Genomic DNA, 21,009 nt, shown 5'->3' with positions numbered 1-21,009 from the left:
ACCTGAATTGTTTAGCGAATTTTCCATCTCGGCAGCAGGAGTGCTGACCCTCGTTCGGCCCTTACCGGCGGCACCGGCTGTCCGCTTTGTGCCGGTCTTGATTGCCGACGGCGGCGCACCGCGATTGACCACCACCATAACGGTCACCATCAACGTGCTGTGTCCCAACGATGCCAGCGGAGTGACAGCACCGTCCTTTGAACAACAATATTATTGCGCGGGACTGCGGGAAAACAGCCCGGCTGGAACGGAAATCACCAGAGTGACGGTACGTCAAACATGCGATCCGTAAAGTGTCCCTGCGCCTTCGCACTTGCAGTAATAGTAGTTTCGTGAGATTTATCTTTGTATCATTATTGCAGGCGGCTGGGTACTAGGTGTGTAAATAATTAAACTGATGCGATTTAGCGCGTTCGGTACAACGTTCGATTTAGAAAACCAAGCCATTTGCAAAACAATACGCCGAATGCCGCGAATGGCAGAGGTTCAGTAAAGTACGGCTGAATTTTATAGGCATATGTAAATTCATACCGTCATCTACAAATAGTGGACAGACTCCATTGATTAGAATACCTTGTACTGTTTGCAAGATGCTTACCGTGGTATAAACCTGCTGACTGCACAACAAGGTCGTTGTTAATCGTAAGAAAGGCAAAAATTTGTGGAAGGCCTGTCGAAAAGATCCCTGAGTATAGTAGTTTTTGTAACAAATGTACATTACGGCTCCATTTTAAATGAAACACGATGACAGAAGGATTAAGGAATCGTTTGAGCCACTATTCTACGCTTTGTTACGATGAACTGATTTAGACAATGCGCAGTACCGCTCTGAGAATTTTGAATGTCTGCTATAGAGAAGCAGTTTATAGAGTAATATAGTTGATTACCGTACATGTACAGTACTTTTTACGTTGCACATGTACAAAGGTCTCTCTTTGGATATCGCTGCAGGCACGTTTTCCCGCTAGTAATCCTAACAAAGGTTACACCCTCAAATCCGGTAACTCCAACTGGTTTTCCGTGGACGCTTTGACTGGTAGTATACGCTCGATAGCCCCGATGGATGCAGAAGGAACGGTCTCGCTGTCCGACACCACTCTGGTTGTGGGAACGCTGAATGACAATCGCACCGCACCGGATGCTTATACGACAGTGTTTATCAATATCCTGGTACTGTGTATACCAGTCTAACGGCTACGAGGTACTTTCGTATAGGCATGTTTGTCTTCTTTTCCAGGATGAGAACGATGAATCGCCAGTGTTTGACGGGTCCGCGTCGGCGTCGGTAACGATTCCGGCGTCGACAGTGCCCAGTACCGCTGTTATGCGCATTCATGCTCAAGACCACGATAGAACGGTAAAAATACATCATACAAAACAGTTCGAAATTTACCAGTGAACACAGTCTGAAAACGCAGTCTGTTGGCGTTTTCCCTAACCTGCCGAGGTATCGTTTTGATGCCGTAACGAATATACTTGAATTTACAGTCATATAAAACATCAAGATAAGCAGTAAACTAGTGCTGTAAAAATAAGAAAATCTTACCGAATACTCCTGTATGTTTTACTGGAACTAATAATAATTTTTAGTATCCGAATAATATGGTGGTGGAATATCGTGCACCCGATGGTGGCGTCAATCCATTCTTCCGAATGGAGCCATCCGGTGAACTGATCATCTCCAGTCCGATAGACTCTCTAAGAGGACGAACTTTACCGGTAGGTGAATTATTTCAGCGCACTTCCGGAGGGCATGAGGTTTCCCGTTCCGTGGTATGTTCGTTGGTAACACGAGCGGAATTTGTGTTGCAGTTGGTGGTCCTGGCGGTGGATGGGGGAACGCCCCGGCGAAGCAGCAGCACAACGGTGCAGCTGAGCATTGTTTAAAACCATGTCCAAAGAAATACATGTATGCTGTTTACCGTTGTATTTGACTGACAGAGATCTTTAATTTCCATTGATTTGTACTATTAACGTGATATGTTACCTTCAGAAGCGCATTACGATTATTTATTGTCAACTTCTCCAGTAGTATACAATGTAATATTCGTTTTTATGATAATGCTGTTTGTTAAAAAAAATCTTGGTTTATGGAGAAAAGATTATAACGCTTTCTCTACCGTAACTCGTATTAATCACCGACTTAATAGTTAATACTCGTGCAGGACAATGGAGGGCAGAGCGAGCCACTACACTGCGATTGCTGCACAACGATATTTATACATAATGATGTGTGGCTTTCTTCTACCAATGCTAACGGTATGGCACTGGCCATCTGGGTACTGGACATCGCCATTTCACACATGTAAAATCATACTCGTATATCACTAACATGCATACTCGTACATAAAGTAGAAGTATAGTATCTCCGCTTAAACCCGCATCACTTCAAATTCTTGAAATCTCGCAAATTTAACATAAAATTCAACCGACTTTGAATCGATACGAACGAACCGAAACTTGCAGAGTGTCAGCGAAATTAAAACACTTTGGCAAGGCGCTGCACAGTTTTTTGGTATAACTGATTACTGGGAACGCTCAGTGTGCTCTGAAAGGCGTTAAGGAAATCGCTGACCACTGGTGCCGCGTTGGCGTATATTTCCTGGAGAACGTCCTTCACCACCTGGAGGACCAACTCCTGCATCTGCTGCAGTACTGGAGTCAAGGCTTGGCTCATTTGCTGGAGCATGTCGGCAATGGGGGACAGTCTATGCTGCGCATCTCCAGAAGACCTTGCGCCCAGTTGGAATTGCTCGAAAACGAAGTGGGCTAAATCCTCTCCTGTACACCAACATTATGACATCGATGACCTTTTCAAACTTTTGAGTACTGTACCGATCAAAGCAAACTTAAATATAAAAACATGCTTTAACAATAAATTCGGCTGCCGGATAAGCAGGACTTTAACTAAATTTTTTTATAACCTAAAAGAGCGCTGACAGCGCTTTGTAGTAACATAATATGGCATTGATGACCTTTTCGACTATACCATCGCACGTTTGCTACTGATGAAGTTAAACTTAAGAATTCACTGTTTAAGGCAAAGAATGTTATACATTCTTTGCCTTAAACAGTGAATTCGGCTGCCGAATAACTAGAATTAAAGAAAGCTTTCGCGTACCTAGAAGAGCGCTGACAGCGCCTTGAGCCATAGGCGAGAATCCCAGACTGTGGATAATTCCAGCGACCATCTGGATGACCGTGTTACTGAGTGTGCCGGTGATCTGGTGCTCGAGATTGAACTGGTTGATCAGGTCGACAATGGCTTGTGTCAGCGGGCTGTTCTTGGCTTTCAGACTTTCCGTTACGGAGTACACTTCCACGAATGAGCGCAGAGCCATGACGCTGCGACTGGTCGCGTCCTGATTGGCTGCACCGTGCAGCTCATTGGTCAGCATCTGCAGCTGATTTTGCAGAGTGGTGGCGGTGTTTTGGTTGTCGGTAAGGATCGCTTGGATGTGTTGTATGATGTTCTGGGCTGTTTGGATGATGTGTTCCAAAATGGAATTGGCGAGTTGTTTGTCTACCGGTGGAACGTTCAGGTTGTGCACCGTAATCCGAGCGCTGTTCCACAGCGAATCCGCTTCTATAATTTTGAGGTCGCAGTTTGACATTTTGCTTGCAAAATAGCCAAGATGTATACGGATTACCTAATAAAAGTGCCAGAAACGACTCCTATGGTGCAGTCTTCATGCACTTGTACAGTTGGATTCAGTTATTTCCTACATTACACTTGTAATCTTACTATTACTTCAATATTTTTGCATACAAGTACCGCAGTTGCAAAGTATGTAACTACGAAATTTATGTACATATATAATATATCTATATGACGTATATTCTGTTGCACAGCTGTGCTCCACTCAGCTGCGACCATAAATTTTGCAACTACTGCTAACATAAGAAGAAAAACGGACGATAGTAATTCTCCCGCGAAGATTTGCTGTTTTGTGGGGTTGCCTGGAATTAGCTGAAGTATCTTGCAGCATTTGAACTTAAACTTTTCGAAGCACTACAATAATTGTTCGAAGCCTGTATCGCGCGTGTACATGCGTCGGTTTCCATTAAATTATACGATTGTATTTTTATGACATGTACGTCATCAGGAAATGATTCCAGCTTTCATGTGCACTTAATTTTTAATGTCGTAAATTTTAATAATAGCGTAGTTGAGTAAAAACTTGACCTGTGCTTAAGTTTGACAAAGCGATTTTACACAAATTGCATTGAACTTTCTCACGTTCTCGTAAGGTGCTGACAGACGATTGGCCATTGTCCAATCCATATACGCTAGTAGCGCAAAAAGCCAGCAGGCATAAAACGCTGAAGTTCATCGTGAATCAGCAACGTTATGACACTCAAAAAGTGAAAGATCCACAAACTAACGCCGTAGTAATAAAAGCTTTTCAAGCTTCTTCAGATCTCACGCCACGGGATGTACGTTTGTACAGTCTGTACAATACTGTACCGATGGTTTCGACCAAAATCAGATGGTACTTCCAAAGAAGCTATGATACTTTGCAATACGTACAATATTTGACGCTTACAGTGCTAGGGAAGTAACGATGGTGTTGAACTTCTCAGCGGTACAGATGCAGATCTATCGAAGCAGATGAATAGCTACTATTATGGCTATTTTATATCTTATCGACGTTTATTGTGGTGTACCTAACGCCTAAGCACCTACTCAATGCCTTAACAAAAGAATATTGATAGCGTGTTATCTCATTCTCCTAACCGAGATGCATGATATATAGAACACATCTGGTGGAGAAGGTGCAATAGCGCAAGTACCCATATTATTATAAAATGCACTGCAATACTTCCGGTTGCAATAGGTATGAAGAACAATATGATACAGTATGCTTGCAGTATTTCTCTTCCGCCAAATTGTCAGGCCTGTAAATTTCGACAACATATTCTTATATGCAAAGCGGTATATTATTGCGTTATGGATAACGGGGATATTCTTGTAAGCAGTGCGCTATCAACTTCCCATGTCATAAAGCTAAACAATTTTGATGTTATACAACCATGCTCATCGGTTCTGCTTCGTTACGTCTAAAGTTACTAGGGAAGTGCACCGCTGTTGATTAGCACTGAAAAACCGAAGCAAAGCGAAAACATAGATTCAATAAATTTACTGAGTTTTCAAAGAAATTGTAAAAATATATGTTTTATATTAACAGGTTTTCCATTATCATATAGTATTTTTTGTAACTAAAAGTAATTTTCAACATTCTTTTCCCAATTTATTTAAAATTATTAACGCGTGACCGACGCGACCGACAGAAGTCCCGTTTTCTTGAACATAGAGGACCTTCGCTTCGCTTCGGTCGGTAATTATATGTTACAATAAAAGTTTTATATTGTCAATCAAGCACAGGAGCAATGGTTTATCTTTGATGAGAGCTACGTTGTGATTTTACAAGAACTAACAAATTGTGCGTTTTTTGTAAGTTGATGCAAAAAACTGTTTTCGTAATCTGAAACCGGTGGCTACTTTGTAAAAAATGTGCAAAGCTAGTTTAAAGGCGACTACTCTGTTGATGCCGTATATCTGTATGTATAACACAACTGTACTAGACGCTCCTTGCAAACTAAAACAGACAAAGTTAACACGATATATATGCAGCGGAAGTGAGCATTGCGTAAAGTGAGAGTGACCCGGCTGCACACACGCATTCTCCATCCAGATGATTAAAGTCGATCCGAAATTCTTGACACATCCATCCCCCACATCCCCATCCACATCCGCTGAAAATGCTTAACAATCCAATTACGCTCGAGCATGAATGCCGTGAGTGCCGGTTGCGGCGTCCGGCTTGCCGATGCAACATACACAGGCGTAAGAAGTGCAGAGTAAACACAGTACAGCAACACTTGGCGCGCCAATCTGTCACGGATAAAAATCTCTGGAGAGGCCGACAACATATACTGTAGAGATATATGCCACTCCCATCGATCGACGGCCAAAATAATTACCAGCACACAAACCAACATTTTCGCTTTTTCTAACCATAAGTTACGTTGCAGAGCAGATTGGACTATGTATGCGCCGAGTGTCGCCGGCTTAATTTAGTGCTGCAGCCACCGGCGACGAGAGGATGCCATTCAGCGGACAAATTGGCTATTTCATTTTTGATCGCGCTATTCTCCAGTTGAAGCTGAGAGCGGGGGATTGGTGCATGGGAGCCAAGTGGATCTGTGGCTGATCCGCTGCAGACTCTATGCATTTGTAGTCGGTTGAATACAGCAGTGCGAGCTATCCGCATCCCATTCCGCTGACAACCAATATGGAAGCACAATGCGCCCGGATAACGTTATTAAGCCATCAACGCCAGTCGTAAATACTGCGACGTTTCCTGCATTATTCGGCGTCTACGCATCGTTGTGGATCGGTCTTTTATGTATGTAACCGGTACGAATGTCAGCATCAGGCCCGTTATCCCATTAAGGCATAATAATGTGATGATATGCAGTTAATTAGTATTTTGTGTGAAACGGTATGTCCCGCATATTCAATTTATTTGTGCCCAGAATCAAGAATATTTCAACTATGTACTCGTGCGTTAATTTTTTACCCTTTTTTTCTGGCGCATGCAACCGTTCCAGCTGAGTAACGATGCATGATGCAGATGTACCGATATCGCGGTGCCGGTATAACTTGGGCTTGGCTGTTGCAGGTTGGATGATCCCGGCAAGTTATGGGATCCAGTGTTTCGTTTGCGATGTGGTTCATCTCAATTCGGAATGTAATGGAACGGAAAATATCATGCAATGCCCGATTACGTACGACACCTGCATGACCATGATTCGCTATTCCAGTACGTGTAAAGGTCATTGTACCGATTGTAATCGATCCACAACACCAGTTATTTTGCTAAACAATTTTTGCTTGCTGCGTAGATTTATTTCATTAAAGTTCTTCCAAGCTGTATACTGTATTTGTTAAATTAGTTTACCTCCTAACTTGAAGTCTAATCCGATAATCTTAAACATGCCGCTGCAGAAGTATTGAGAACTTTAATATTAACATAAATGCAAACTGTTCTTTGTTTAAAAAATTTTTATTTTTACAACTGTGACTTGTAAACGTATTGGGTATTACTAGCATAAGGTACACGACTACACGCCACCTTCAGGATCTACTCGTACATGCTTGCGGCGTAGTGTACTGGCTTTTCGTAGAACGCTTCCGTAAAATGCAGCTGATCGAGTAAATTCTAAGCTATTTGTCAAAATGGTGTTCAACGCTAGATTGTACCACATGGATATATTTTTATTTATTACGGTAAATATTTTTTACCAGCTACCTTTCTGCCGGTATCTTTTTAGATTTTATCGTATTACCTTTTTTACCGCTTTTTATTCTAATACATTTCGTTTAAAATAGGCACCTTGCCTTGCACAGATTAATACGTCATCAATAACCTTACCGTTAGCATATAATTAACTACTTTAATATCTAGTACATGCTGACTGCATGTTTTGCTTTAAATTTTGCAAGTTGTAGTTAAACTCACAAAACAAAGATCTAGAAATTAAGCTATACTGTACATGAGTCTGAATTTTGTTAGGTGACGTAGGGAAGATGCAGATCAGTAAGTTGTGCAGCAAACGGGAAGCGTGTTGGACGCAGCGGCGTGTGCTGAGCGAGTACGCGGCCTGCGATGCCAATGAGACTGACGAGTGGGCCTGTGTCAGCTGCTGTGATAGCCACGATCTCTGCAACACCAACCGCGCCGGAAGTGAGCTCGGACGCCTCCCCGTGCCGGCTAGCGCTGCGACGGCGGCGCTCTTAGTCTTCCTCTGGCTGTAATAATCGCAGTCTGCTTCCTGCCCGGTGCCACTGGACGAGTGCGCCCGCGGCGGCGTCTTGCAATTAACTGACACGATGTGTAGCTCTGAGTTCGCTGATTACGGCGTTAGCTGCAGCTGCATTGTGCACTGATACGGAAGAAATCGTATACAAATTTTTGTCAATGCACTAATACGAGTTAGCAGTGCCGGGACCACATACGTGGCACTTTTCCTGTCTGCTGGCGATATCGATGTTTCGAAAGCAGCTGCTGTTGTTGTACGAGTATCTTTTTATAATTACTTTTATCCCACAAACGGGCCAAAACAACATCCAGTTAAGGATTCACTGCTTAATAATTTCCCGCACTCTGTTATCACAAATTTACAATACATAATATCGTGTACACGTTCCCAAGACAAAAAACCGTTTAACCGCTACGAACTCTTAAGCTGCTGCCCTTTGAGCGTTAAGTAGTGGAATGGGTTACCGCTTGTTTCCGATTTCTCTGCTACAACCATCCTTGATTTCGTAGTAATTCCGTTACTCGGCTTGCAACTGCGTACATAATATATATAATACTCGAAATTTTTTAATTGAGGCAAACAAAGCTTGATAATTTAACGGTTACCAAAGATACTCGTATGTCAAAATAACTTACTTGTTAGTACGCTTTAGCATCGCACGCTTTCTGGTGTTCGTACCCCCTGAAAGTATTATTTGTCTCTAAGGGTGCACAATAAAGGATGCAAATGCCGCCTTTATCAACTGCGGTTGCTATTACTTAATCACGAGAATACATAGTTTAAACACATATTATATAGGCGCTAAATTGACTAATCATTACTGTGCCTCCTTGCAAAGGAAAATCAGTTGCATCTGGCTGTCGAACTATTAATTACAAATACGTTTTCCAAGAAGCTGGAAGGTGGCACAGTAAACGTGTACAGGCGAAAAATCGTCACACTTCTTGTGGCTGGTACTGTACTTATCGTTAGGTGTAGAACAAAAGCCCCAAAAAAGAGATTCGTGCAAGAGTGCCTAGGCGCAATCTGCCCATTATTTCTGCACATGGAAACACGATCATCTCATCGAATCAAGTGTGTATCAAGTGTATAATAAGTGTATAATATCATGAATGTGGAACAATAGATTAACTTGTGCCAATCAACACATCGCACTAAAGCAGTTATGCTAAACACTAACTACTGTTTACTTGTCTCACTGCATGCGCGTAGTACACGATGCGGGACAAGAAATAAGTAAGTCACCGGCTAAATTGTGAGTCATACCGTGCAGAAACATAAATAGCTAATAGTTATGCAGAAAGTGATAGCAGTAGCCAGTAAGCATTAAAACAAGTAAAAACCAAATCGCAAACGCCAGAGCGGGGACACTATGACTTATGAGCAACCGATAGCAGCTAGAATAACGGGCTGCTTTCTGGCCTTCGCACTGAGGTGGTTGCCGATGATATACAGTTCTCCTTCGGCCCGTTCCTTGAGCAGATGGGGATTGGCCTTCAGCCAGTTTCGCAACCAGACATAGGTACAGTTGCAGCGCAAGGGGTTAAGGTAGAATGAGTCTGGATCGCGACATGCCAGGCTTTCCGTAGTAATAATCACTTCGTCTGAAGGGTATCCAAGACGGTCTTCCATGCCGCTCTCCAGCTGAAACGAGCGCAGAAGGGGCAGGCTGGTGAACGTGTCGCGCTCGACGGATGCGATTAACGACAAATAAAACTCCAGCCGCCGCAAATAAGCAAAGTTCAGGAAGTCCCGCTTTTGGATTACGAGATCACGAGCGTTCGCGAACTTCAAGTACAGCAGATACATTAACGGCAGAGCACCGATCTTGGACGTGGCATGTTTTTCGCGCCGACTTTCACTATCGTCAAAGATCAATTCGGTAACCTGGTTTCTTATCGGATCCACGATATTCGCAAACGTCTGGTTGGTGATCTTGCCAGTTAGGTGAAGCACGACTGCTCGGTTAGGACTATTTGCAGCTATATTGCTGGCTGTATCCAGAAACTCCTAATAAAGGATACATCATAATATATAATGCACGGTTAATACAGGGTAACTGGTTTCAGCAGTCATGGATATCGCCGATTATTAAGTATACATCTTGTCTGCGGACCATAGACAAGATGTAAATATACAGTAACGAACATTCATACAAGTACTGATACCGTAGACTACGGTATAAGTATGAATGTTCGTTAATTTTATTAGTGTTTACAGTTTACAGCCAAAGTACTGACTGCGTCGCTACTTTTACTTATTGTTACTTACTTGGACACTGGCGTTATTTTGACACTCCAAAAAGACCACCGTCTGTTCAACTTTTCTAACAATCTGCTGCAAAATGCTTCCATATAAGCAGGTGCCGTCATCAAAGCATCTGTTCCTTGGGCGATTGGTGCATTCTAGCTTGGTCATCTGTCTGCCGTCAAACTGTGGGTATGCATGCATATCCGGCGCGGTTCCTGTCATGAACCGTTCATTTCGTACTTTCAGAGTTTCCTCACTCATTTTGCAACACTGTTTTGCAGTTTGCAACTTTGCACTGCTCCAGTGATATCATGTTCAATGTTGTGTGTTCTTTACTTTGCATACCTGTCACAACCGCCAAAATTCCAACCAGAACGAGAAAGTATCGCTTTTTGAAATGCTCCATTGTGGAAAAATATGTCTTGTCAAAAAGTGAACCACGAAGCTGAAACAATTACAGTCAAAATGCAATAAGAAGTACCAGAAGTTTCAGTGGATGGTTTACTTTTGATTTTACAGATTGCAATCACCAGCCAAATCGAGCTTCCAGGCATGCACTACGCAAAATTTGGAAACCGATAAAATCTGTTTTTTGAATATTTATGAGTGTGCTTTGTGATTGGCGTCAGGGTTAATTATAATGTTTCTGCCATAATTTGTTTGGTTCTTTGCCTTTAATGTGAAAAAAAAAGATAAAAGCTAAAGAAACAAAGCCGCTTGGTTGGCATTCCTTTGCTTCATCAGTTGACGGTAGCTTTTTTAGTTTTTTGTCGCTAGAGAGAGTATCTGTATATGACTTTGCTCGTAATCATCTGTACAGCACGTGTATTGCAACAACACCCTTTATTACAATCATCATCATCTTGTAATTTTTAGACTAGATATGACTCATATGAGTATCGTACAGTACAACAATTACAGAGTAAGTACACATGTAAAATAACCACCACCATATAAAAAAAAACTCGCTCGCCAGTTAACCTAAAAAATAAACATAATTACTGTATGTCTTTTAAGAGATTGGGTCGTGGAGGATTTAAAAACAGCTGCTCTGGTCCTGTCAACGACCTGCAAAAATAAAAAAATCAGTTATATACGCGGGTATAATGATAAACACCGCCCATCATCGCAGTCTGCTTCCTGCCGTTGCCACTGGACGAGTGCTCCCGCGGCTGCGTCTTGCAATTAACGGACACGATGTGTAGCTTTGATTTCGGCGATTATGGCGTTACAGGCTTACAGCTACAGATGCATTGCGCACCGGGCCGGAAGGAAACGACCGGGGCAGAGCGGTCTTATTGGCTGCGCTTAACAGAGACTCTGGAGCTTGGTTGAATACGTTGCCCGCTCCATATCGGGGAACGTTCCTCAGAGACGACAATGTTAGAATCGGTGTTGCATTGCGGTTTGGATTGCAGTGGTGGTGGCGCACAACTGCGTCGCATGTGTTAAGCAAGTAAAGGTAAAGTCTAACGGTCACCACGGTTTATCCTGCAATAAGTCAACCAAAGAACGATAAGCGCGGCACAAAGAAATGAGCAGCATTGCCAAGAAGTGTTGTGAAAGCGCCGGTTTTCCTTCTCAACTGAAACCGAACGGCTTATCGAGTAAGGAGTCTAAGGACGGGAAATGGCCCGACGGGATGACGCTGATTCCTGTCCGCCAAGGGAAACCGCTGGTGTGCGATGTAACCAGTTAGTGCACGGTCGCAGACTCGCATGTCACCGGCAGCTCGAGGAACTTGGACACGTTGCTCAGCTTGCAGAAAATTCCAAACGCCGGACATATTCGTTCTTGGGAAATAGAAACTTTTTTATCCTTCACTAATTGAGACGTTGGGAGTATCTGACCCCGCTCTGAGTGAACTGTTGCATTTCATGGGCCGTAAAGTTCGAGACTTAACTGGAGAAGTGCGTCCTACTGCTTCCCTTAACTTAAGTAGCGTTTCAGCCTGGCCGTTGTTAAAGGAAATGCCACGGCTGTTTTGGATAGAGATTTTGGTTGTTTTTTATTGTTTAAATGTTACAGGTAGTGTAGTTCAAATTCAGGTAGTGTACCGGCGCTTGCAATCATTGTTATCTTGGCGGTTATTGTCCATTAAAGATCCACCCGCGCAGTGTGTTAAATGAGGCAGCAAAAGCTACTTCAATGTAGTCAATGAAAGGTTACCAAAGATATGCCAAAGGTACTAGACACATTGCACTTTTCTTGCACTTTTTCCAGTGCACACACCGCATGTTCATGAAAATTGTCGCCTAACGGCTTGATAAAAGGTGTAATGCTTTATGTACTTAAGTTCATTTTTACTTCCGTCAACCGTGATGACCGTATTAATTTTAATTTCTCTACTAATACTTACTACTTCTCCTGCTATCAATCACGAGCAGTTTTGGAACACATATAACTACATACAAGTAGAATTCAGGGACTGCACTCTGTCAGCAAGGAAAACAGTGTTTATAGCTCCCAAGCATCGATATCTGCGGACTACGGCAATCTGATCGGCTTAAATGTATGTGTATACAAATTATTTTAATGTTGTATAGTATGTTTATGATATACATATCACGAGTACGCAACCAGTAGTTTGCGTATTTACGCAATCAAGGAACATACGTCGATTGTCTCAGTTACGTACTTCCCGCTTGTTACTTGCCGTATAGTTACATAATTGCGTGCGTATCGCATATGATGCTGGTCACAAGAAAAAGGTCAGTAGTTGGCTAAACGAGGCAACATACCTGTTGTTGCTACATAAAAAACATAAATACCCGGTAATAACACCCGGTAGCTGATAGGCTATTTACTAATCGGTTAAGCAGAAACTGATGGCTGTAAGGACCAACAGCAGTTTACGCTGATTTCTCAAGTACAACCAAATCACAAACGCCGGGGAGAAACACTATGAGCAGCCAATAGCAGCGAGAATAAAGGGCTGCTTTTTGGCCTCCGCGCTCGGATGGTTGCCAACGACATACAGTTCTCCTTCGGCCCTTTCCTTGCGAAGATGGGGATTGGCCTTCAGCCAGTTTCGCAACCAGACATATTCACAATTGCAGTGCAGGGGGTTAATGTCTGACGATGCTGGATCGTCACACAGCTCGCTTTCCTTAGTAATAATTACTTCGTATCCCAAAAGGCCTTCGTAACCGGTCTCCAGCTGAAAGGAGCGCAATTGGGCCAGATCGGTAAAGGTGTCGCGCTCGATGGACGCAATGGACGACCGATAAAACTCCAGGCGGCGCAAATACGTAAAGGTCACAAAGTCCTGCTTTCGGATGACGAGATCGCGACCGTACTCAAATTTCAAGTGCAGCAAATACGCTAACGGCAGAGCACCGATTTTGGACGTGGCGACTTTTTTGTGACGGTTGTAAAAGTCGCTAAAGGTTAATTCGATCACTTGATTTTTGATCGGATCCAGCATATGCGCAAATGTCTGGTTAGTGATTTTGCCGTTTAGGTGAACCGCAACTGCTCGGTTAGGACTATTTGTTGCTATACTGCTGGCTGCATCCAAGAACTCCTGTAAAAAACACATAAAACGATAACAAGTAAACGATAAACACAGGAAAATATTAAGTAAGTTTCAGTAGCTTCGGATAAAGCCGTTTATATACAGCAAATCTTGCTTACGGTAAAGGTATGAATGTCCGATATTTTAATACTGGTTACAGGCACATTTACTGGGTCTCTACTTGTACTTACTTGGACACTGGCACCATCCTGACATTCTAAATCCGTCACCGTCTCTTTGACGTTTTTAGTGATCTTCTGCGAAATACTTCCATATAAGCAGCTGATGTCGTTAAACCAGCAACTGTTCCTTGGGCGACTGTTGCATTCTCGTTCAGTCATCAATGTTCCGTCAAACTGGGGGTATCCAGGCATATCCGTCGCACTCTCTGCGAAAACCGTAGCATCATTATTTTCATATTCCATTTTTTGCACATTTTACGGCACACCTTTGCAGTTTGCACTGCTCCAGTATATTGTATGTATGCATGTTCTTTATTTTGCCTACCTACCTGTCACAACCACCAAAATTCCAAACAGAAAGCACCGCATTTTGAATTGCTTCATTATGGAAAAATGTGTTTTGTCAAAAAGCGGACCATTAGGTCGAAATAATTATAGAAAAAATTCGATATCCGACGTATTATAAAAGTTCCAGTGGATAATCAGTTTTTGATCATAATTACTTACCAAATCGAGCATCCAGGCATGCATAGCGCCGAGAATGCAACCCGATACGATCTGTTTGATGAGCACTTGCGCGCTTTTTGAGTGGATTCCGGATTAAATTATAATGTTATTGCCAGAATTTGTTTGGATTTTTGCATTGGATTAGATCGTTGTAATCGATTGACCTTTGCGCCGAATGTACAAAAAAGAAGAAAACTAAGAGATTTTTAATGAAGCAGAGATAAAGTTACATATTAATTTTATCTGTGCAGCATGTGTCTGCAAAACCGCGGTATATTATTTATCGTCTTGTCTGGTGAGTTACTGTATATAATATTCTGATCTTTTGCACGAATTTCGTACATTACAACAATACATCTCTGTATGTAATATATATCCTACAATTTAGAACAGCTAACTTTTTTGTGCAAATCAAAAACATAAATACTCTTTCTTTGTAGAATTAGTGACTATATATGTATGTACAATACTTTGATTTGCTGATCGTGAGTTATAAACTCTTGGAATAAATCGCGTCGAATGGCAGAAATAACGTTTTAATAATCGGTTGCAGGCTCAACAGTGAACTCAGACTACAGAAAAGTTAGAGTAACACTGAACGAAACCAAATTCGTCATCAAATGTTAATTTAAAGTCAATCAAGCTTCACGCTCGCAATAAAGTGCTGTAGAATACGGAGTAATCGCCACCACCATTTAAAAGAATTTGTTAATTCTAAAAAAATCAAAAAATTATCATAATTACATTGTGTATCGTGTTAAGCGTTCGAGATTGAGTCATGGAGGATTTAGAAGCGGCTGCTCTGGTCCTGCCAACGACCTGCAAAAATAAAATAAACAGGTTAAAAACAATCACCTCCTTTTAATAAAACAACAAATTAACCATGAAACGATTAGCATACAGATATATATACACTTATTTACAGCAGCACAAAATTCTGTGACATCGTTTCAGTATTAAATTATTCCGGCATTATCTTTCCCTTCGCATTTACTTGTAACGTAACGAACCTTGGCTTTGGTAGTTTCGCTGTTGAGTGCCGTCAGTTTCGTAGCGGCGCGAGTATTCGTTGCGGTTGTCGTATCCGTACTGCTGTTGACCCTGTTGTCCTCCACGAGCGCACTCATTGCGACCATGCCATTGGCTGCGGTTGCACTCTTTGTTGCCCCAGCTGCAGCCGCCGCGGTTGCACTGGTCCTGATTGCACTGATCCCACTGGCGCGACTGCTGCCAGTTCTGGTTGTACTGCTGCGGACTTCCTCCATAACTCACTACCACAAAACAACGCAATCAGATTTTTATCGCCTATGTACACTTTCTGTACGAGTACGTTCCAATAAATCGCAAATTTTAAGCAAGAAAACATTTAATTTGAAACTTGAATAAATTTGCAGTGTAATATGTATTAATGGACGTACAGAAGTTATGCAATGCGGAAGAAATCAAACAGGTGTAATTAAGTGACATATATGTATTTTGGCTCAATAAAATCAAAATAATTCCAAATGTAACCACCTTTGTATCATTATAGCAGTTTTATGCTTACGTTCATTGCGATTTCCGTACAAGTTGCTGGAGCGCTCGTTCTGGGTTGGGTCATCGTGGAAGGTTTTGGTCTGCTGCCAGTAGTATTTGCGTTCAGTACGTAGATCATCTCCATCGCGGTCACGGTCGACACGGTCGCGATTGTAACCTTGACCCTGGTTCTGGTTGCGCTGTAAACAATAAACATACATATACCATATTTGAAAAATGAAATTTTCAACTCGCTGCTGATTATCTGAGAAAAACCAGGGGATACGCAATATATTATATCTTTTAACGGCTTATACGTATACGATTGGCATATATAATTGTTATGCATTGACACTGTAGATTATTATTATGCATTGCTTACACTGTAGATTTGTCTCATGTAGCTGTCGTCGGCATCGCCCTTCCAGTCGCGATTGCTGCTGCTGTACTGCTGATAGCGTGTGTTGGAGTCCTTATTCCAGTTGTCGCGGTTGTTGTCGAAATCGCGGCTGCTGTGTACTTGCTGAGTACGATACGACTGCTGATTATCGCGATCCTGAAATATAGATAAGAATAAGACTGTATGACTATCACACCCCAACGCTTTTCGTTAACTTTATGCTACAAAATTATTTAGATTAGCCTATCAACTTTTCAGAATATAGTTAAAATGGGAACTGTTCCCAATAACATAGAGCAACGAAAACGAGCTTTACGTACATCGTTACGGTTGCTGCTGTATTGCTCCTTGCGATACTGGTTTCCGTCGCGGTCCGATTCGCGTTGATATTGATAGTTGTACGACATTTTCAGAGATTAAGTTTCACACGAAGTAAATCGTTTAAATTTGCAAATTGTTAGAGTTTCAATGTGAAATGGATGATGAAGCAGCGCGTTTATATAGCTCGTAGGGACACTACAATCGCTGAATGCCGGTAAATGCCCACACTGAATTTTCCAGTGTTTTGGTTACACGTGTTTTGATGTTCGCGATAATTCTTAGACATTATTCGTACATAGTCTGAATGTGGTTGTGCTTCCAGTGGCTCGCGTACTTGCTTGGTGTGTAAACCGGGAAATCCCCATCACCTTGACTTTGTACAGTGCACCTTTGCATTATGAAACAGCTGCGATGGTGATCATCGGCGATTCATCGATATCGCTCCAGGGGACAACTGCCTAGTGTAACTGCAATCGAACGCAGTGATTTCTGTTTTGTTGTGCATTAGTCCGCAAAATTTTCGAGAAATCTGTAAAAAAGGGGTTAACGACAAAACACAAAGTACGCTTGTGGATCAATGTACTTAGGCATATTTTAACAGGCAATAGTCATAAAAAAAAACAAAAAAAGCAAGCGCGGGCACACTGCTTCAATTAGGGTGAATATACAATCATATGAAACGGAAACATATGTGAACTGTTCATTGTACAGTAATCAGTAATTTCTAATATTTTGTTCTAAACAATACAAATTTTAAGCAAAAATCCGGAGAAATCCGGCGCAGCAATTTAGGGTGCGAAGCCGAGAAATTGATGCAAGGAACAAAATAACATTTACTGTAATTTCAGTTATTCGTGCTCTTGTATTCTACAAAGTATATTCAGGAAATTTACCGCAGCATTCAACCCGATTTAAGCATATGTGCACTGTGTTGATATATCCCCCACGGAACGCGTATTGCACTGGTCACCGGTATACCAAATTACTAATCATTTTTACTGGCACTCTTAGAGTATACAGGTGACATTACTTTAAAATTTTATAGTTGGTGCTACTGAAATCTGCTGAGGCAGTATTTATTGTTAGTGGCAGATAATCCTGATTGCAGTTACTCAGTATTATCACAAGCATTATGAGCTTGCATTTGTGTTTTCAGTTGGAGAGTTTAGTGCTTAAAGTATGCAAAAAGATCGTTCAAATAGGCCGTAACGTAACGGGTTACAATTATACAATACAGTAGTCGTACAAATCATTCCTACTCGTACTATTTGTTAAACCGATGTAAAAGGTCAAGCGTACATACGGTGTGATCTAAAATACAGCTCCAAAATACTATACAGTAAAACTTTACCGGTTGTATTTTGACAATCATTGAATTCTCCTATTCAATGTCAGGAATTATGATCATTAGGAATTAGGATCAAAGCAATACGATTTAACCTACGTACGTCAACCGGACAACTTGTATTGATTACGTACTGTAACTACTGTTTTAGTCCGTAATAAGTTTTGACCGTTGCGTCAAACGGTACAAAATTATGACATTGATCTTGGAAGCGGGAATGCTTAAATAACGAGGAACAATCATCGATTTTTAGATATGCTTAGATGAAATCGAATAAATCTGCTGAATCGCGAATCCCATTTTAGCCACTGCCTCCAGGCTCCAGCCCACCTACCCCAATAATTGATGATTTCTCCTTTTTGTTTATATGCGCGAGTGCGCTTCGGTTAGCGGAGTAACAAGGTGAAAATTAATACACCATCCCGATACCGGGCGGTTTCTTGTCATGACCGCACAACGTGAACGGTGGCACGCTAATGAGCACATTAGATATTGATATTATAGATCACAATATACGTACTGTAGATTCAGTTGAAGAAATAACACATGATCACCTTGCGCACGCATGACAGATTTAACCATTGTCAATATACATATATTCCTCTTCAAATGGGACAGACGTGCAACGTTTTTATATAATTACATTCTAATAAAATTTCTTAGTCCACGTTCAACTTCTACAGAAAATTAAAACGTATCTTTCGCTCGTGGCCTTTTAATTAACCGGATCCCACCGAAAACGATTAAAAAGCAACAGCTGTTAACGTTGGGAAGTTCTGGGTGTGACCTTTAAGGTGTATCTCCCACAGCTATCACTCCCACCGATTGACCGTTTGGTTCATATCGATACCGTAAACGAACAACTAACTGTACTTGTACAATTTTATTAACTTTAGCTTTGTGAGTTTATGTGGACAACGCCTGCGTAAAGCGGAAATCGTCTCTTTTATGCCAATCTCGGCCGTGTGCAGCAAAATCCCGATTATCACCAGGTCGCCAATATTACCGCTGATTAAACAAATACACAAAGCGGAGGACGCATAAGTTCAAGGATCCGGAGCATGTCTCGCCAGCTGACAGCATCACTCATGAAAGTTTTTATTCCGACGAACGAAACCAACAGCAACGCAACGTTACCTCTTCGCCCGGTTTGGTTACTTTACGAAAGAGAGCAGTTTATCTGGTATGGCGCAATGGTGGCGAGCTGTGCTGTCGGCACAGTTACCGGCATCCTGTTGACTGCGATGATCTTCCGCTCTCAAGCATCGCTCAGCGGATCCAGTTGTTTGATGGTCAGTTTGCTGGTTAAAGTCGTTCTTCAATGCGGGATCGCCATACCTCTCATCATTCAGTCCTACCCAGGTACATAAATCAGGCACTGCGCTATACCATTGTACCAAAACTTGGTACTACGACGTGCGGTGTCGGGCACCCATCATGGGTCCTATCTAATTATGATAGTGTAAACAGCAGTAGCAGAGTACAACGAATATCATTAACATACCGGTAGTTTTTTAATTGGGATAAGATAGCACTATCCTTAAACTTTCACAGGTGTTCCATTCTCCCTAGCCGCCATACCATCCTATTGCACCAAGTCCATGTTCGTGTACACGGCTCTACAGCCGTCAATCGACTATGCTGATTTGATGATCGGTATAAACCGTTTCGTTGCCATCTGTTTCCCTTACCACTACGCCCAGTGGACACGTCGTCCAGTTATCTACAGTATGATCGGCTTCTCCTGGTCAACCGCCCTGGTATTCGCGGCGGCGCCGCAAGTTTCCCAAGCGAACGGGTCGGGCGCCAGTACATTGCCACCTTGGCCACTGAGACCTTCAACTCCGCTGCGGAGAAATTCGAAATCATCAAGCAGCTGGCCGTTGCCTTCCTCCAGGCAATAGGAGTAGCCCCCGTCGGCCAGAACGGGGCAGGGTGTGGCTGAGTTGCAGCTCAAAGGATTGCTAGGGTTGGCGCAGGTTCCGTTGTGGAGGATATCGGTTTGCATTCGGCACCGACAGGTCATGCTGCTGCTTTCGGCTTCGGTGAACATGCACTTTTGGTAGTACTAATGAGAGATGTGACCCCGCGGAATGTGGCGGTCGTGGTGCCAGAGTGTGCGGCATACCAATATTACTTGGTACGCAGAATGTTGGCTGTTTGATTATCGGGTGGCCGCCACCCGGTCCGAAGCACTGCTGACACAGCTTCCCATTTGATGAAAGCACTGCAGCTGAATAGTGTGGTCCATGCAAAAGCATAAATTCGGGGTGTCGGACACCCCGTTACATGACAAGAGGTGTCTGACCGAACGTCACTGTCGAATGCTGATGCTGATAGAAAGCAGGGTGTCCGGCGCTGTCCGCCACCCCAGCTTGACTTGAAGAACTTTTTGACAGCCGTGATTGACTGATGGTACATACGAAAGACATACTCTAGAATGCAGACAATGTGGTCTGTGATGTGGAACACTGGGGTGGCGGACACCCCGATGGCGCCGGATCGTAATGTGCATTGTGCTGTGAAGCTGTTGTTCGCACTGCTCGAAACAGGTGTTAACATGCATGCAAAAACATTGGTGTTAACTGTGAACTACCAGGCTCATCATGAGGTGGTGCATGGTGATCTCGGCTATTTATTCAACTTTTCTTTCAAAATACAAACATAACCTTTATTATCGCTATCGTTCCTAATTAGCAGTTATCGTGCCTAATTAGCAGACCAGCACATTTCGTAAGCCACATGATGTAATAATTCGCAAGTGTATTAAATGTTTCTGAATTAACAGTAGCTCATTTTCGTAAACTTTTTTCTGTCCTCTAACGACAGTACAGCCGTGACCATTTGTGGCGACGCTGCCGAAAAAAGACGGAAAGGTCATTAGTTTTACAAATTTTCTCATGTAACTAATTCTTGTTTAATAATCATACTAGCAACGACCGCGGCGCTACGCGCCGCGGATCCAGCGAAGTTGGATTAATTTGTAGTTTGTATTTAATAAAAGGGTAGCATTTCAAAGCTTAGCGGGCGTCCTTAAATGGATCACGTTAATCTTTTAAACTAAAACACTAACTCTACTGTGCAGTGTGTTTAGTTTTTACGCAAAATATTTAGCGCAGACAGTTTCATATACCTGACCGCTAGC

The 21,009-nt window shown here is 42.4% G+C and overlaps 6 protein-coding genes across 8 annotated transcripts in view; 2 read left to right on the top strand and 4 right to left on the bottom strand.

Moving 5' to 3' along the window:
- The window catches only part of LOC129584109 (protocadherin Fat 3-like), a 31,004-nt gene extending 28,885 nt beyond the window's left edge, over positions 1-2,119 (top strand). The window contains 5 exon segments of the mRNA XM_055476213.1: positions 16-268; positions 952-1,170; positions 1,238-1,357; positions 1,591-1,719; positions 1,813-2,119. Coding sequence (XP_055332188.1) covers positions 16-268; positions 952-1,170; positions 1,238-1,357; positions 1,591-1,719; positions 1,813-1,887 — 796 coding nt within the window. The 3' untranslated portion in view covers positions 1,888-2,119.
- A 192-nt stretch (positions 2,120-2,311) lies between these two features.
- Positions 2,312-4,578, bottom strand: LOC129584126 (uncharacterized). Its single transcript, XM_055476238.1, has 3 exons — positions 4,241-4,578; positions 3,122-3,586; positions 2,312-2,781 (listed from the first exon to the last, which is right to left on the bottom strand). Exons 1-3 carry the CDS (start codon positions 4,332-4,334, stop codon positions 2,480-2,482), a joined length of 861 nt encoding a protein of 286 aa, XP_055332213.1. The 5' UTR covers positions 4,335-4,578; the 3' UTR covers positions 2,312-2,479.
- Positions 4,579-4,872: 294 nt separating this feature from the next.
- Positions 4,873-8,500, top strand: LOC129584054 (ly6/PLAUR domain-containing protein 1-like). 2 transcript variants are annotated; one of them, XM_055476153.1, is made up of 4 exons: positions 4,873-4,972; positions 6,037-6,410; positions 6,687-6,827; positions 7,581-8,500. In XM_055476153.1, exons 2-4 carry the CDS (start codon positions 6,308-6,310, stop codon positions 7,820-7,822), a joined length of 486 nt encoding a protein of 161 aa, XP_055332128.1. In that variant the 5' UTR covers positions 4,873-4,972; positions 6,037-6,307; the 3' UTR covers positions 7,823-8,500. The 2 variants fall into 2 exon arrangements, with proteins under 2 accessions (XP_055332128.1, XP_055332129.1); XM_055476154.1 differs by lacking the exon at positions 4,873-4,972 and having other exon boundaries at positions 6,296-6,421.
- Positions 8,501-8,836: 336 nt separating this feature from the next.
- LOC129584116 (uncharacterized) lies at positions 8,837-10,564 on the bottom strand. Its single transcript, XM_055476222.1, has 3 exons — positions 10,423-10,564; positions 10,099-10,292; positions 8,837-9,837 (listed from the first exon to the last, which is right to left on the bottom strand). Exons 1-3 carry the CDS (start codon positions 10,481-10,483, stop codon positions 9,205-9,207), a joined length of 888 nt encoding a protein of 295 aa, XP_055332197.1. The 5' UTR covers positions 10,484-10,564; the 3' UTR covers positions 8,837-9,204.
- Positions 10,565-12,688: 2,124 nt separating this feature from the next.
- LOC129583900 (uncharacterized) lies at positions 12,689-14,368 on the bottom strand. Of its 2 annotated transcripts, none has more exons than XM_055475929.1 (3): positions 14,284-14,368; positions 13,786-13,982; positions 12,689-13,603 (listed from the first exon to the last, which is right to left on the bottom strand). In XM_055475929.1, the coding sequence occupies exons 2-3, from the start codon at positions 13,966-13,968 to the stop codon at positions 12,980-12,982; spliced, it is 807 nt and encodes a 268-aa protein (XP_055331904.1). In that variant the 5' UTR covers positions 13,969-13,982; positions 14,284-14,368; the 3' UTR covers positions 12,689-12,979. The 2 variants fall into 2 exon arrangements, with proteins under 2 accessions (XP_055331904.1, XP_055331903.1); XM_055475928.1 differs by lacking the exon at positions 14,284-14,368 and adding an exon at positions 14,106-14,273 and having other exon boundaries at positions 12,690-13,603.
- A 437-nt stretch (positions 14,369-14,805) lies between these two features.
- LOC129583901 (bifunctional endo-1,4-beta-xylanase XylA-like) lies at positions 14,806-16,678 on the bottom strand. The gene is made up of 5 exons (XM_055475931.1): positions 16,519-16,678; positions 16,181-16,354; positions 15,830-15,998; positions 15,294-15,554; positions 14,806-15,102 (listed from the first exon to the last, which is right to left on the bottom strand). The coding sequence occupies exons 1-5, from the start codon at positions 16,603-16,605 to the stop codon at positions 15,071-15,073; spliced, it is 723 nt and encodes a 240-aa protein (XP_055331906.1). The 5' UTR covers positions 16,606-16,678; the 3' UTR covers positions 14,806-15,070.
- Positions 16,679-21,009: the final 4,331 nt, after the last annotated feature.

Source organism: Paramacrobiotus metropolitanus, unplaced genomic scaffold (assembly GCF_019649055.1).
Source record: "Paramacrobiotus metropolitanus isolate TYO unplaced genomic scaffold, Prichtersi_v1.0 Parri_scaffold0000012, whole genome shotgun sequence".
Lineage (NCBI taxonomy): Eukaryota > Metazoa > Tardigrada > Eutardigrada > Parachela > Macrobiotidae > Paramacrobiotus > Paramacrobiotus metropolitanus.
This window is presented reverse-complemented; position numbering and strand designations above follow the sequence as displayed.